The sequence below is a fragment of the Aplysia californica genome, unplaced genomic scaffold (assembly GCF_000002075.1).
Source record: "Aplysia californica isolate F4 #8 unplaced genomic scaffold, AplCal3.0 scaffold00855, whole genome shotgun sequence".
NCBI classification, from domain to species: domain Eukaryota; kingdom Metazoa; phylum Mollusca; class Gastropoda; order Aplysiida; family Aplysiidae; genus Aplysia; species Aplysia californica.
Genome location: NW_004798125.1, coordinates 45,193 through 61,253, shown reverse-complemented (window position 1 = coordinate 61,253; position 16,061 = coordinate 45,193). Strand labels below are relative to the sequence as shown.

Below are 16,061 nucleotides of genomic sequence, written 5' to 3'. Positions count from 1 at the left end.
TAATAATAATAATAATAAGAGCCTCGTCCGTCAACGCTTGAGGATGATGTACTTCATAACTGCGCGCACGATTATTGGATATTCATGGATATCCATTATATACACGTACACGTATTTCGGTTCTATTCTTCTGTGCTGGGAAATTTTTATTGAGTATCTCAGACTTTTATGAATAGAGATTTGTAGGCAACAATATTATAGTAAGCGTCGTAGCTGCACGATTATTGGATACTCATGTACACGTAATTTTGGCGCCATTCTCCTGTGGGTTGGGGGGGGGATATTTATCGAGTATCTCAGACGTTTCTGCAGGGATTTGTAGGTCAAGCAGTAAGCGTCGTAACTAAAGGCACGATTATTGGATACTCATATACACGTCATTTTGGTTTGATTCTCGAGCGAGGAAAAATTTGTATCGTGTATCTCAGATTATTCTGCAGGGATTTTGTGGGTGGTTGGCGGGTGCTCTGGTGTGGTTTGCTTCTTCTTTCCTATCAAACATCTATCGTCCTTATCTTCCCTTCTTCTGGTTTATGTGTATTACTCTCTTGTAACACCCCTAATCTTCTGGCGTTCATTTGACCATATGCAGTTGCGAGCGCCGTAAAACCTCTACCAAAACTTTAAAAAGCAGGAATGTGTTGTGAAGGCCTATTCCTTTCATGTTTTAGTTTTAGTAAGGTTTTTACGGCGCTCGCAACTTTATAAGTCATCATATGAGCGCCATATTCCTCTCAGCCCTGATTGACTCCGACAGTGACAGGCCAGTCGATGCTCGCCTCCAACAAAAACGACCGAAATTGTGTCGATGAGGCCGTAAAACATATGGGCTTACATTAAACAATAACATAAACATGGCGTTCACGATACGCCAGCTAGAAGAGAAATACTGAGCGCAAAACAAACCACTTGTACTTTGGTGGTGTAGACCACTCACAACGATACTCAGTTGTGTCAGTACAAGTTAAAAAACAACGGAATATGTTAGGCATGAATCACTAGCGTGAAGTGGATGGATGCCGTCCCTCACCCTCCCAATTTGCGACCCCAACAATAAAAAAAATGGTTGTTGTTACAGGGATTTTGTTCTCTCTGATTTAGAGTAGTTAGAGGTCTCGGGACTCCCCTTCTACTTCCTCAACATCAAAATATATGACCGAAATAAGATCATGATCTATCAGGGAAGCATAAAAGAATATGAGTTCTAACGATCATCATATTAATTTTGTTCGTTTAGTTGAAGTACGAGTTTTACGGCACTTGCAACACAACAAAGTCATATAAGAGTCGAAGATTAGAGATGCCACTAGATAGCAACAAACAGAAAAAATGAAGAGAGACAAGGACGGTAGATGTTTGATAGGACAGAAGGAGCAAACCACACCAGAGCACCAGTCAGCTTCCCACTGCAAACAAAAGCACCCTGGATCGGTAATAGTAGACATTTAGTGAAGGGGAAAGGGAACGATCAGACAGAAACAACAGAGGGAAAAACCAATCAAGGGTACATAAGAGGAAGCTAAAACTTCAAACAGCGAGTCAACGGACCTGACACAGGCAGTCATTACCAGCTGTCAGCCAGTCATTAACCCCCCCCCCCCCCCCCCACCCCACCAGGGCAGTGACTGAAGTTGTCTTTAGGCCATTCTCAAAGGAGGGACATTAACATGAACATGTTCTTATGCACAGTAGAATTGTAACTGGGCTGATTTATCAATGTCATACTCATACTGTGCCGGAACAACGTAGGTGGAACTGTGCCGGAACAACGTATGTGTATGGTGTGGTGTGCTCCTTATTTCCTATCAACCATAAAACACCTACTCAATCAATGAAAAATCAAACATCTTTCGTCCGTATCGCTCCTTTTTGTGTTCGTTACTTTCTTGTAACACGTTTAATCTTCGGCACTTATATGACCTTTTCATGTTGCAAGAATCGTAAATTTTTTACTAAAACTAGAAGACCCGACAGACGAAATTAAAACCAGCTGTCGGCCACAGCCATTAACCGACTACAAACCTCACCAGGGTAACAGAGGGCAGTCTTCGCCAGTCACTTAAAAGTATAGCCATCGCCCACTTTGTCCACCCTTAAGGGGCTATACATTTTTCGTACCGTCCACCTACGTGTATATATTACAAAGAGGGACACTAAGTAACACCTGTCACTACCAGGGTGATCCCCCCTCCTTTCCCTCCCTATCGCCCACTAAAAGGACCAGATCGCCCACTTGTGGGTGGTTGGCAAGCACTGGTATAGGGGTATAAGTGGATTGTTTGTTTGAGTAAAGGGATGCACATCGACGCAATTACAGTCACTTAGTGAGGGGAAAAGGGGGTGGGGGGGTAAGACAGGCATAAACAACAGGGACAAGAAAGAAAGGAGCCCTACTATTAGCAAAGATTCTTTGCTATAAGTTCTATTGGTCTCCTCCAAGCACTCGCAGTGTAATTGGTGGCTTGTTTGTTTGTTAGTTTGGGTAAAGAGAAAGCAAATCGACACGAAAAGGAAATTTAGTGCAGCAAAATAGCAAGAAAGACAGATAGAGAAACACCAGTGACGCACTCCAACCTCTCGCGGTATGGTTGGAGGTGGCCGGGAATCGGTCTGTCCCAGAAAACAACTACACTTCGAAGTTGCTTTAAAAAAAGTTTCAGTAAGAGTTCTACGGCACTTGCAACACAACTTGATCTAGGTCTTCCCATTATACAGTGTCGAAGATTAGAGGTGTTACTCGAGAGTGGCATACACTAAAAAGAAGGAGAGAATGAAAGACGATAGATTGATAGTAAAGACGAAGCAAACCACACCACAGCATCCGCCAACCATCCACACTGAGCCGAAAGCTGTTTGAAACCCAAACCAAACCATACCGTACGCGTACCATACCACAGGATCACAGGGGGTGGTTGGAGGGCGCAACTGGTGGGGTCTTTATATTTCTTTACCATCTCTCTCTCTTTCTCTTTCTCTCTCGTTTCTGTGTTTTGCTCTTTCCCTGCACTAAATGACAGAAAGAGTGCCGATATCCTTCTTTCACTCCCAACAAACAAACAAAGTCACAGCGACACAACAATGGACCCTCCAGGTAAAACATATTGGAAATCTCGGGTTTCATGTCAAGAGGTTACCTTGAACAGATAAACAACTTTAGGACAAGATAAACAACTTTTGGACATTGACAGATCAGATTTTTAAATTTTTAAATTAAAAAAAAAATTTTTTTTGGGGGGCGTGTTAAGTAAGTAGACATTTTTTCTACACCCCCATTGACGCAATTTAGACAACTTAGGGGGCGGGCTTCGACCTCCCCTGTGAGGACCAATCAGCACTGAAAAGGATACAACATCCGACATGAAAGACCGAGATATTCGACAAAAATTCTTCCCACACGAGAATCGAACTCGTGTCTTCTTCTTGCGACGGCGAAGCAACTTTCAGTACACCGCAAACGACGCCGGCATAGACATCATCAAAATGGTCAGGCCATCCATGATCTGTAACTGCACAGCGGCCAACTTTTCAAAAAAACAAAAACGACAATAAACAAAACAAAACAACCAGACTCAAGCCACACGCAGGCCAAGACAGAGGGTATCGGTCAAGTGCGCCCCCCCCCCCCTCCAAAAAACAATAACCCCAAAACAAAACCCTTTTCACACATTATATTTCGGTCTTCAATAATTCAAGCTACTCAGGGTAGTAAACCTGCAGCAAAAGATTTCTCCAATGGACTTTTATAGACTTCGTCCTCACCGTTATGAGCAACTCGGGTCTTGCAAGTTCATATGGTTGCTTTTAAGCACAAGGGGGCTATCCCGAAAAATGTTGTTGTGAGAAAATCGAAGTAACGTTTTTGGACCCTTGTTCAATTTCTTTAAAAGACAAGGAGAGTTTTCTCTTTAACCAAACAAATAATATACACACCAATGAAACCAAACTTCTCCTATAGGCAGGGCAATGCCCACTTTAGGTGTAGGAAGCCCCCGATATCGGGGTTAGCCCGCGTGTCCTTAAAAGCGACCAAATTTTTCTTCTCTCTCGGCAAGTCCGTGAGAAGCTTTAGTTTTAGTAAGGGTTTTACGGTACTTGCAATACAATAAGGTCATATAAGTGCCGAAGAATCGATGTGTTTCAAGAGAAAGTAACATACACAAAAAAGGAAGGAAGATAAGGACGATAGATGTTTGATAGGAAAGAAGTAGGAGCAAACCACACTTGAGCAACCGCCAACCACCCACCCGTGAGAAGAATAACTAGAAAACAGAATAATGTAATAACATAGATTTTCCGACACCAAACTAATTACGCGCCCAGACCCCCAAAACACGTTCAAATACGTGGGTTTTTTAAAAATTGTTTTTGTGGGGTTTTGGGGTCTTTTTTACATACAGAATGACACCCCCCCCCCCCAAAAAAAAAAAAAAAAACAACAACAAACAAACAGGCAGAGCTACAGACTGAAGTTGTCTTACGGCCATTCTCAAGGGGGGGGGGGCATGTTCTCATGCACAGTAGAATTGTAAATGGGCTGATTTATCAATGGATAGGCTAGGCTTATACTGTGCCGAAACAACATAGGGGGTGCTACTGTTTTTTTTCTTTCCTCATCCTTACTATCGTCATTTTTCCTGTACTTCTTTGTCACTCTCTTGTGACCCGCTATTTCCGGTGTGTCTTGATAGTGGAAGCAGACTTTTTTTTAATAGTGGAGGGCTTTACGGCGCTCGCAAACTGCACACGGTCAAATGAGCGCGCGGGACACACCTCATACTTTTAGTTGGTAGGAAATTTTGAATTTTGCCCGGGTGGCGGCCGAAGCCTACTCTTAACGATGAAGCAGACTGTGCTGTTGAGGCTGAGAGGTGAGCAGAGTAAGCCCGATTCCCTGTAACTATAAAGACTCCTCTGTTGACCTCCACACCTCGGCGCTCATAAGACCTTATTATGCAGTTGCGAGTGCCGTAAAACCTTGTTAAAAGTAAACTAAGTAGCGAGTGACAGCATTGAAGCTGTACCCGTCTCCCTGGCTCCGTCAGTCAATCCCGACATTTGTAGTCAGCCAGTCACGCGCGGTGTGAGAAAGACCACCAGATGTTACAATTCTTTCAAAGGGTCTATCTTATGAGATTATTCAGGCAGACGACTTCCAGTTAAGTTTTATAAGTTCTACAGCACTTTCAACACAGTTAGGTTATAATATAAGTGTCGACAATTAGAGGTGTTTTAGTTTTAGTAAGAGTTTTACGGCACTTTTAACACAATTAGATAATAATAAGTCGTCGCTTTAGAATTTTGTGTGTCCAAAGTCCCTCTTTACTTAAGTGGGGGGCCACTGGGGTGTGTCCTTGAGCAAGGCACGGCAACTATAGCTAAAAAAGAAAAATAAACCAACCCGGGGCGCTGCACAGTGGCGACCAGCAGCAATGGCATGGTTGTGAGATTGTTCTGTATTGGTATTGTGATTTTTTTTTTCATAGTAGAGGGTTTTACGGCGCTCGCAAATGCATAAGGTCATATGTTCTCCTTTAATTCTGACTCTTTCTACTGCTACTACAGGCCCCTCCTTACTGCTGTCTTCCAGCTTTGGTAAGAGTTTCATGGCACTTGCTGAAGGTTAGAAGTGCTACAAGAGAGTAACAAACAAAAACAAAAAAGAAGGAAGAAAGACAAGGAAGACAGAAGTTTTGCTTTGTTTGTTTTAGAAGAGGATTTACGGCGCTCGCAACAGCATAAGGTCATATGAGCGCCAAGGGGTGGATGTCAACAGAGAAGTCCTTACAGGGAATCAGGCTTACTCTACTCATCCCTCTAGCTTCAAAAGCACAAAGTCTGCTTCAACTATCAAAGCACCCTGGAAATAGCGGGTCACAAGAGTGTGACAAACATACAAAAGAAGTAGAGGGAAAATGACGATAGTCAGGACAAGGAAAGAAAAAGCAACAGTTTCCTGTGGCAGTTCAGGCACAGTTATGAGCATGACATTGATGAATCAGCCCATTTACAATTCTACTGTGCATAAGAACATATTGATTTTATTAATGTTCCCCCTTTAGGAATGGCTTAAAGACACTTCAGCCAGTACCATCGCCCTGGGGGGGTAATAGAAGTTTGATAGGGAAGAAGGGACAAACCACACGTTTAGTTTTAGTAACAGTTTTACGGCACTTGCAGCACAATAAGGTCATATAAGTGCCGAAGGTTAGAAGTGCTACAAGAGAGTAACAAAAACCCCAAAAAAAGAGAAGGAGGAGAGATCAGGACGATAAACGGTTGACAAGAAAGAAGGAGCAAACCACACCAAAGCCCAAAGCACCCGCCAACCACCTACAAACAGGATGTGACGGGAAGGAATCAGAAGCCACAAATAGGGACAGCCCTCAGAGAACCCCCCCCCCCCCCCCCCAAACCACACACACACACAACAAACTTTACTGACAGGGGAAGGATTAAAGGAAACACGCGTTGCACAGGGATGTCAGAGGGATCTTGGAAAAAAGCAAAGGAGTACTCACTCGTATAAGAAAAACAAACTCCTGTCAAATCGTGACTGTGCCACTTATACTAAACAAAACAGCAGCGCAATTAACTCGCAATTAACTGCATAAGGTCATATGAGCGCCAAGGGGTGGATGTCAACAGAGAAGTCCTTCAAATCATAATAATATAATGATGACCACATGACACGTAGAAAAAAAAAATACGATACGGGAAAAAAAAGAAAATAGAAAAGAAGATAAGCCATCTCTCCACCTATCCCGAGTAAATAAACAAATCCAGTCATGCTTGACAAACAAACATGTTTAAGTTGTTCTCATTTGGCTTAAGATATATCTATTGAAAATGTTTACATTTTTTTCTCCACATTGTCTGGCGCAATTTGCAGGGCTTTGAAAGGCCATTTATATGTAAAACTGCGAGTGAAGCAGTTGGAAGTTCATTTTGGCTAATAATTTACTGCGAAAGAAAAGCACATTACCAATGAAATACACAGAAGGAGAGCAAAGAAGTAGGAAACAGCACAGCAAGAACACCCTCAAACTATCTGAAGTAGAAGATGCAGATCACAACAAAGCAAAGCATAAGTTTTAGTTTTAGTAAGAGTTTCACGGCACTTGCAACACAATTAGGTCATATAAGTGCCGAAGAATAGATGTGTCACAAGCGAGTAACATACACAAAAAAAAAGGAGGAGAGATAAGGACGATAGATGTTTGATAGGAAAGAAGAAGCAAACCACACCTGAGCACCCACCAACCACCCACGCAAAGCATAAGCACCTGCCAAAGCCAGTCAGGAGGAACTGTGTACGGAGAGAAGGACAGGGGGTGGGGGGTTGGTGCAAACACAACAATATACAGTGGAGCCCCCTTAAATGGGACACAGTTAACCCGAACACAGCCGCAACGGTGGAAAGCCAAAATAAACGAAATCCATGATTTTTTGATTTTTAAAATTTTTTTTTGGGGGGGGGGCCTAATTGAGAAGTCTGTTAACTAAAAAAACCTGACTAAATCACAGAAAATACGGCAGTCGTGCAGATTTTGGAATATGCAGACTCTACTATAATCAGACTCACACAAAGGCTATACTGAAAAGAAGCAGATCAAGCAAACCATATCAGATCTGCATGCCCTCCTCCCTCTCCCATGACACCCCCCCCCCCCTTTCCAAAAAAAAAAGTAAACCACACCAGATGTGCATGACCTATCCACTCAACATTTAAAAAAAACCGGAAGTAATTTTTAAAAGCCAGAAACCGAAATCAATCATTTCACAAAGCACTGAATACCTGTGTTTCAAGGCACCCAGAGAGCACATTGTCACCTTCTAAAAAGACATGTTTCTTTGAGTAAAGAGAGAAGTGCAAGGGCAAAAATCCAGCATTGGGAAAAGGTAAGACAGATAGACAGAAAAGAGAGACGGAAAGAGAAGATGTAGGATCTACCCACTGGTGCCCTCCGACAAAAAGCACTGAACTCATACATACCAGGAACGGAGCAAGGACTAAGAATTTTTTTTGTTTTAGGATGAGAGATCTACAGCAAGTGCAACACAATCATATATATGGTCATGTAAATGCTGTAAGAACTGAAGTGTTATTAACCCTACCCGTACGTCCTGGGGTCATTTTGTACCCCCGGGAAAATTCTTCACATTCTAGAATACTTCTAGTTCCAAGATCTCTTTGAAACTTTCCGTATTTCTCAAAAAATCATTTTGACAGACTGCTACGCAAAGCGTACAGATCGGATTAATGACTTTGAAAGTGGGGGCACAGAGTTCCCCACATTGTATGGACACGATAGTAAAACATGACGTACTGATAGGGTTAAAGAGTAAAAAAAGACAAAAAGAGGAGGAGGAAAGAATGAGGATGAAACATGTTTTCTAGGAAAGAAGGAGCAAACCTCACGAGAACACGTAACAACCAACCACGGACAGAAAGCACACAAAAAACTCACCGCAATCATCCGCGATATCTTTGTGTCAAAGTCCGTAGAGTTATCTATCACGTCGTAGTAGGGGTGACCCACCCAGGACTGAAAAAAACAAAATGAAATACAAAAAAACATTACAAACCATCGAAGAAACCATGTACACATAAAAAAAAGACTACCGTATAAAACACATATATATATATATATATATACGAAATAATATAACAAACACATTCACATACGCAAGAAGAACATATAAAACAAACCATATTAAAGAAACCATGAAACAAATATTCCCCCCCCCCCCTTTCTAAACACACACACACAAAATTCTCTAACAAAAACAATCTGCCAGTAACACTACTAAAGGAACAAGAGGATAACAAACAAACAAAACAAATTCCATCGTAAAAAAAAGACCAGTAAAGCCCAACAAACAGAAGCAAGATATCAGTTTCAGTTTCATTCAACACTATGACTATCAGACAATGACAAAAACAAAGAAGAATATCCAGGAGCTTTGCACTTCCCAGTTCGAGATTAGAGCAACAACTCATAGTGTTTGGTGGAGATAAGAAGAAACATCTGTTCAGGCCACACAGTCATATGACCTCCTCTGAGCCAAAAAAAACTAATGTTGCACATCACAAAATATATCACGAGACTTTCCTTTCAAACCAAAAATGTGACAACACAAAACAAAAACCAATAAACAGTTTTTACTATGAGCATGTGGTTTACTCCAAGAAAGAAAATTTCTAAGACATACCCCTCCCCCCCTCCAAAAAACCCCCAAAAAACAACAACCAACAAACAATTAAACAAACTCATGCAAGTTAATTCTTCTGAACATAAATCAAAACACAGCTTTACTTAATGTTATCAACATAATAATACATAATATCGTAAGCTTCATTTCCATAAAAGAAACCCCCCGAAAATGTATCGGAAGGTGCCCCCTTGATGCCTTTATACCAAAAATTGATTTGGATGGTTGTGAAATAATAATGTTGTGACCATATAAATATACATTATTAAATAAGCAACAATTCTTACATCAGCTGTGATAGAATCCAAGCCACGTGCTCCTTCAAGATCTTCAGTTCGTGACTTGTGACCAGCAACAGTGTAGAAATCCTCCGCCCCACTAGCCGCAGACACCATGTGAATAACCTGGGAACAGTAACACAAGTTCTCACTTCAGTCAGTACAACGCTACCTCAGAATTATGAGATAAGTTCTGTCCATTGAGTACCTAGTTTTGAAAAATTCGACATAAAAAAAAAAATTAGTTTCACATCATGTCAAGATTTTTTCGAATGCAATTCTTTGCATATCTTTATAACGACTCTGAATAATCTCACAATTTTGATAGAGCAGATAGAACATTTGGTTTTAAATCTCATAGCCTTAGTAGCTCAAAATGGCAAAAAATGTCAGATAGAACTTTGTAATTCTGAGGTAGCGACAAAACAGACTGAATTTGAGTTGTTTGTTTTAGTAGAGGTTTTACAGAGCTAGCAACTGCATTCAGGTCATATGAGCACCAAGGGGTGGATGTCAACAGAGAAGTCTTTACAGGGAATCAGGCTTACTCTGCTCAACAGCACAACGTCTTCTTCTTTATCAAAGCACCCCCGAAATAGTGGGTCACAAGAGAGTGATAAATATGCAAAAGAAGTAGAGGAAAACTGATGATTGTAAGGATGAGGAAAGAAAAAGCAGCAGTTCCCTGTTGCAATTCTGGCACAGTTATGAGCATGACATAGATGAATCAGCTCATTTTCAATTTCACTGAATAACAGAACATGGTAATGTCCCCCCTTTTGGAATGTAGATTTGAGTTGGTGTTTTACAATGTAACAAAAGTTCACATTTCACTTCTAAGTTCGAAGCAGACTGGATTTGAGATGCATTTAGCAGAAAGTGTCAATTTTAAAATTCATTCGAACCAACTGCAGAGAGGTCACTGAATACTCTTTAGAGAGAGAGAGAGAGAGAGAGAGAGAGAGAGAGAAAGAGAGAGAGAGAGAGAAAGAGAGAGAGAGAGAGAGAAAGAGAGAGAGAGAGAGAGATTGAGAGAGAGAATGTTTTACGGAACGGGTTGTTTCAGCACATGAGACATGTATTTACTAATGGTCTGTCCCGTTGTGCGTATGTGTGGGGGCACACAACCTTTGTAACATCCATTGCCACTGTATATGACAAAGACAAATTTCCCCCTGTGAGATGAATAAAAATAAAAGTTGCCATCGACAGGCAGAACACCATAACACACCTGATTATATCTGTTATCTCTGAGGTCCACATCATTCCAGTTATTTCTCCCTTTCATTATCTCCCAATCTTCTTTCATCAGGTCTGGAACAAAGACAGGAAATGATGTTCACATTGAGAAAGTCAAGAGGAAACACTCTTTTGAGATTTTCAAAACACACAGCACCAATACAGATTTACTTTGGACTTTGGAAATTATTCACTGAGTAGTGCATATGAGCAAAGACTTGAGAAATGTTTTTTTAAAAGTAATCTATAGAAAAACATGTTACTATTTCAATAAAAATGAGTTACATTATCATTTTTTAAACTGATCGTTTAAAGCTGGATCGAACAGAGTTTCTAATTTTTCTTGTGAGAGCGATGCAAAGGTAAAACAAAAAAGAATTGAAATAAAAACCTCAGCACCCCCCCCCTACAAAAATTAGCACATGCACAATACTCACAAGCAGAGCCATCCATGGTGCCCCTGTCACAGATCAATAAAGTATTTCTGTTTCTCGACTCCGCAAGATTGTGATAGGTTTTTTCTATGACCATCATGGTTTTTATAATGTCTTCTTGAAGACGGAAAGCTGCAATTAGGAAATCAAAGAATAGAGAGATGAAAAGCTGTTCAGGCTCAGTTGTAAGGTTTACACACAAAAAAGTGAAGCCATTAAAATAACACTGTGATTGATATAATATAAATCTCATTCATATAAAGATGATGGTCGAAGAAAAGTGTGGTGTTGTATATTTACTACATCATCAAAACTGAAAAGATTTATATTTATGAAGTGGAACCCTCTTTTAATCTTCCATCTCCAACAGTGGTGCACTAAGAGGATAAAACTCCCAAGACACGTATTGGAAACTTGAACCCAGGTCATCCATGTGAACAGTCCAGCACATAACTGAACAAACAGGAGACTTGTCAAACAAGCACACTAAAAAAAAAAAAAAGCAACAAATTTAAGAACGACTTAGCACTAATGTTCTGACCATATATACACATTATATATACATATTCAAAATGGGGGGGGGGGGGGCGCAAAAGATGAGGACAAATGAAATTCTCGTGGCAGTAAAGACAGCTTTGTTAAGTAAGGCAAATTTTCCACATCTCACTGAACAATAATTTACAAGCAATAAAGTGTGTCACTCTGCAGTGGATTCAGGCACTCATCAATTTTTGAGCATATGGAGTTATAGGAAAAATTGGATAGCTAATTCCATCGTAAAAAAAAGACCAGTCTTGAATAGAAGTCAAGACATAAAGCGACTGACAGAGGTAGGGTTGCTTGGTTTCAGCGGCAAAATTAGAAAGAAAATGGCCGCCAAGGTTTGGTAACTTCAATAGCTTGAGAGTCCCTAAAAACTGAAAAATCACACATTTTGTGCTTTCAATCAAGGTTTTTTAAAAACAAAATTCACATAATTGTGTCTTTCTATGGACATAAAAGGTATTGAGTGAAAAAAAAAAAACTTCGATAAAAATTGCTAAACAGGTGGAAAAATGCCTGTTTCTAGAATTTCATTATTTTGAAGAGCGCCTAATTTCACCACGAAGCCTCACAAATACTTAAATACCTTCAGAGAAATTCAAAACCTACCTTCATCTCTGGATAAATCTGGAAAACGGACACCGCCACTGGGGAATGAAGATTTAAAGAATGTCTAAGAACTAGAAACAAGAAAAATGTTCATTGTCAGAAAAAAATGTATTTTCTCTCCTGATAACATTCTATAAGACCACAAAGCAAAAACAACAACTTTGAAAACAAAACCCAATTGAAATAACAGCTGTTCTCTCCCAATACAAAACACACTGCTTCAAATTCATAAAAACAGAATCTCCTTAAAGCAACGTTTGGTGACAGAAATATGTAAGTACATGAATTGTATCATTTAATAAGATACAGTATTAGCTTAAATAATAAGTAAAATAAAAAAATGATGTCTTCTACAAAAAATGCTTTTTTACAACTTGACCATATCTTCCAGGACTTGTTTGGCCGTTCTCATCCTGGAGACAGACAGCAAACCAGCCCCAAAAATGTTTAATGCTCAAACAGCACCTGACTCAATTATGATACCTAATCACCCCCCCCCCCCCCCCAAAAAAAATAAATTTTTTAAAAATTAATAAATAAAAAAAATTAATTAATTTAACATAAAAGGAAAGATTACTTTCGTTCCTCACCCTAAATATGTCATGGCAGCCTCTGGGGCCCTGTAGACCTGGAAATTCATAATATACAGAGACTGAGTTTTTACTTGTAGCAGCAGACACAGTTTTGGGAGAACAATAGTTTAGAATTTGAATAAGATCATAGGGGAAAAAAAGGCCACCATCTCTATACCACCACGTGTATGCAAGACTGAAGTGTGTGTGAGGAAGGAGAATACGGGGGTCGGGGGAGGGTGAGAGAGAGAGAGAGAGAGAGAGAGAGAGAGAGAGAGAGAGAGAGAGAGAGAGAGAGAGAGAGAGAGAGAGAGAGAGAGAGAGAGAGAGAGAGAGAGAGAGAGAGAGAGGGAGCGAGGGGGGTGGGGGGAGGGTGGAGATCAGAGAGAGAGAGAGAAAAAGAAAGAGTCAAATATGCCAATATATATTTGTTATTGATGACTTTATAACATATTATAATTATTTGCTCTAGGTAAGTTATCTGTCCAGAAAAGTACATTGAGCATTCTATGACGGCAAGTCTGATAATATTGTCAGTTTGTTAGTGTTTTAGTGCATGAATCTTATTAGCAGATTGCACTGTCTGCTTCGCAAGAAGCACAGAATGTTTTTGAGAGTTCTATGGTCTGCTGGGTTAATGTAAACACAATAGAGCACGGACTGCAATTATAATACCATTCTTAAAATACGATAAATACCATCAGTTACTAAAAATTAGAAATCTAAAATACCCAGCTGACTCAGATTTAAAAAAAAACAAAACCCAAAGGGTCCAACTAGCCATGAAAACAAAATCCTGAACACCCCCCCCCCCCTCCAGAAATGTGCGCATAGGGACTCGAAATCAATGGATCACATTGTCAAGGCTAGCATTAAATGGTTCTTGCTTGCAATATGAGCAAGGCTATTTTCACATTGAACAAGACAACCAGTAAGCCTACAAAGTCCAGATCATTTCAGAAATTCAGATTTATCCAGAAAATCAGCACTTCTTCTGAAAAAAGGGTGAACAGTGATGGAATCGTCCATCTTACTCACTTACCTTCCATCCTAAATTTTCAAAGAATGTGCTCAGCCTGATCTGGCCAGTTGTCTTTCCCCCACAGGGTCCTGCAATCAGACAAAAACATGATAGATTATGAATGTCTCACACGTTAAAAGTGGACATCATTGTACTAATTATAGGATTATAGGCTCAACAACTGATTTTTAAGAAAACTAGATTAAAATAGATCTAGAATACTAGATATCTAGAATCTAGATCTAGATCTATACTAAAAAAATAAATAGAGTCTAGAATAAATTAATCAAATACGAAGTCTAGATCTACTAGACTACAACAATCACTAGATCCAGATCTAGCTAGATCTATCTAGTATTAAGATTATAACTGATAAAAAAGCCTTTAGGTCACTAACGCTAAGGCACGGCACTTTAAGTTTTAGGTTAGGCCTAGGACTAGGTTCGATAGGATACAATGACAATGCACAGACAAAACAATGACAATGGCATGGAGCAATGTTCCACCTGGATTTTGATAAAAAAGGAAAGGGTTAAGTAAGGTACCCTAACCCTCTGCTGCTCGAATCTGAATCCAGAATGAGAGTGAACAAAAGAATATATTCCAAACTGGAAGATTACCTGACGAACAACATACAATGTTCCAAAACAATTCGGACGTAGAGAATCTAGATCTAGTCTAGAATCTAGATCTAGATATCTAGATCTAGATCTAGATTTAGATCTACATCTAGATTTCTAGCAGTAGATTTCATGATTCATAGAGGTTGTCAGTGTACTTAGTGCCAGCCAGAACTGTATCGCTAGGCTACACGAGTCTGCTACAAAAAATTTACTGCAAAAACAAATTAAATGATTATTTATTTCGATCCATTTCTAGATCTATTTGGCGTTATCAGATTATCACCATTGAATTGGAAGAGCCATGTTTTGTAATTGGTATTTTTACACGTGTGTTACTGTTGTACGGTACTGTTTAACGTTTTTGTGCTAGAAAATCTACGCTGCAAGCCTACTGCTACACTACACACTACATTACATTCACAACACAAAGTCATCGACATTGAATGATAATAAATGCTGATTATTTTGTACACGTACCTCCAGTGAGTACAACTTTGTAGAATTTGTACTTGCTTTCAGAACCATTCTGCGACATGTCGATGACTTTCAGTGGCTTTCTTATTTCCGATAAATTCCTCCGAATAACCTTACAAGCGACGACCCTGTGAGAACGCAAACACATGGAAACATTGCGGGCTAAAAGCACACACACTTCCATTCATAAGTATAGGTTTCATTAAAAAGACTAACCTCAAGTGCACTATAAACTGCATAGAACAAATAATTTACCCCCAAATATATATATATACATACACAAAAAATTATATATAAAATCCTCTGTCATTCATATAATAGTCTCACATATTTTATCATTTTATTTATCACAACAACGTTTTCGTTTTTAATTTGGTGGTGCGTTATTATTTGCTCACCATGTTTTTCTCCCGTTACTTTTTTACATTTACTGGCGGGAAGTTTTCATTGAGGTCACACACACACGCTCCTCCCCCTTCCCGTTGCTAAGGTTGCATCACCAGTAAACTTTTTCAGGTCCGTTCAAATAAGATGTGTCAATGTCAGTCACATAGATCTTTTTTGATAGGGTTAGAACACGCTATGGTCTGAAAGTTATTTTGGAAGAGCGTTCAGCCAAAAATGGGGCTCTCTTCGGGAGAAGTGGTCCCAGGCTAACTTCAGAGATTTTTTTGTCTTAGATTTACACGTATGGGGTTTCATGAAAAAAATATTAAAAACCATTAATTAGAACAGTGGCGAAAAGTCTATATAATCAAAATCACCGCTTCCCTTCCTAATTTTGAAACATTGCCGCAGTCAAATTCACCCATAGACGTAAACCTCATAAATTAAATGTAAAAAGACGCTCATAATAATCAATGAACAGCTCACATTCAAAACGGTTTCATTGCCACAGAAATAGCCTGTTCACCCCTAACGTGCCACCCCATAAGCAGTCGCAAGCTTTGATTAAGTAAGTTCACAGTGAGGCTGGAAGAGTCTAACAAAAGATTTGAAGGGAACATGTGTGCAGCAGTCAAAACGTTTTCATTGCCACATATACCCTGTTCACC

General features: G+C 39.7%; 1 protein-coding gene across 1 annotated transcript in view; it reads right to left on the bottom strand.

Annotated features, from left to right (window-relative positions):
• The window catches only part of LOC101852438 (TRPL translocation defect protein 14), a 36,588-nt gene extending 21,379 nt beyond the window's left edge, over window positions 1-15,209 (bottom strand). Inside the window, exons 1-8 of the mRNA XM_005110115.3 lie at window positions 15,010-15,209; window positions 13,931-13,998; window positions 12,907-12,944; window positions 12,317-12,354; window positions 11,168-11,296; window positions 10,723-10,805; window positions 9,501-9,617; window positions 8,469-8,546 (exon numbers count right to left, since the gene is read on the bottom strand). Of these exons, the coding sequence (XP_005110172.1) occupies window positions 8,469-8,546; window positions 9,501-9,617; window positions 10,723-10,805; window positions 11,168-11,296; window positions 12,317-12,354; window positions 12,907-12,944; window positions 13,931-13,998; window positions 15,010-15,190 (732 nt within the window). The 5' untranslated portion in view covers window positions 15,191-15,209. The remainder of the gene's footprint in view (window positions 1-8,468; window positions 8,547-9,500; window positions 9,618-10,722; window positions 10,806-11,167; window positions 11,297-12,316; window positions 12,355-12,906; window positions 12,945-13,930; window positions 13,999-15,009) is intronic.
• Between the last annotated feature and the right edge of the window lie 852 nt (window positions 15,210-16,061).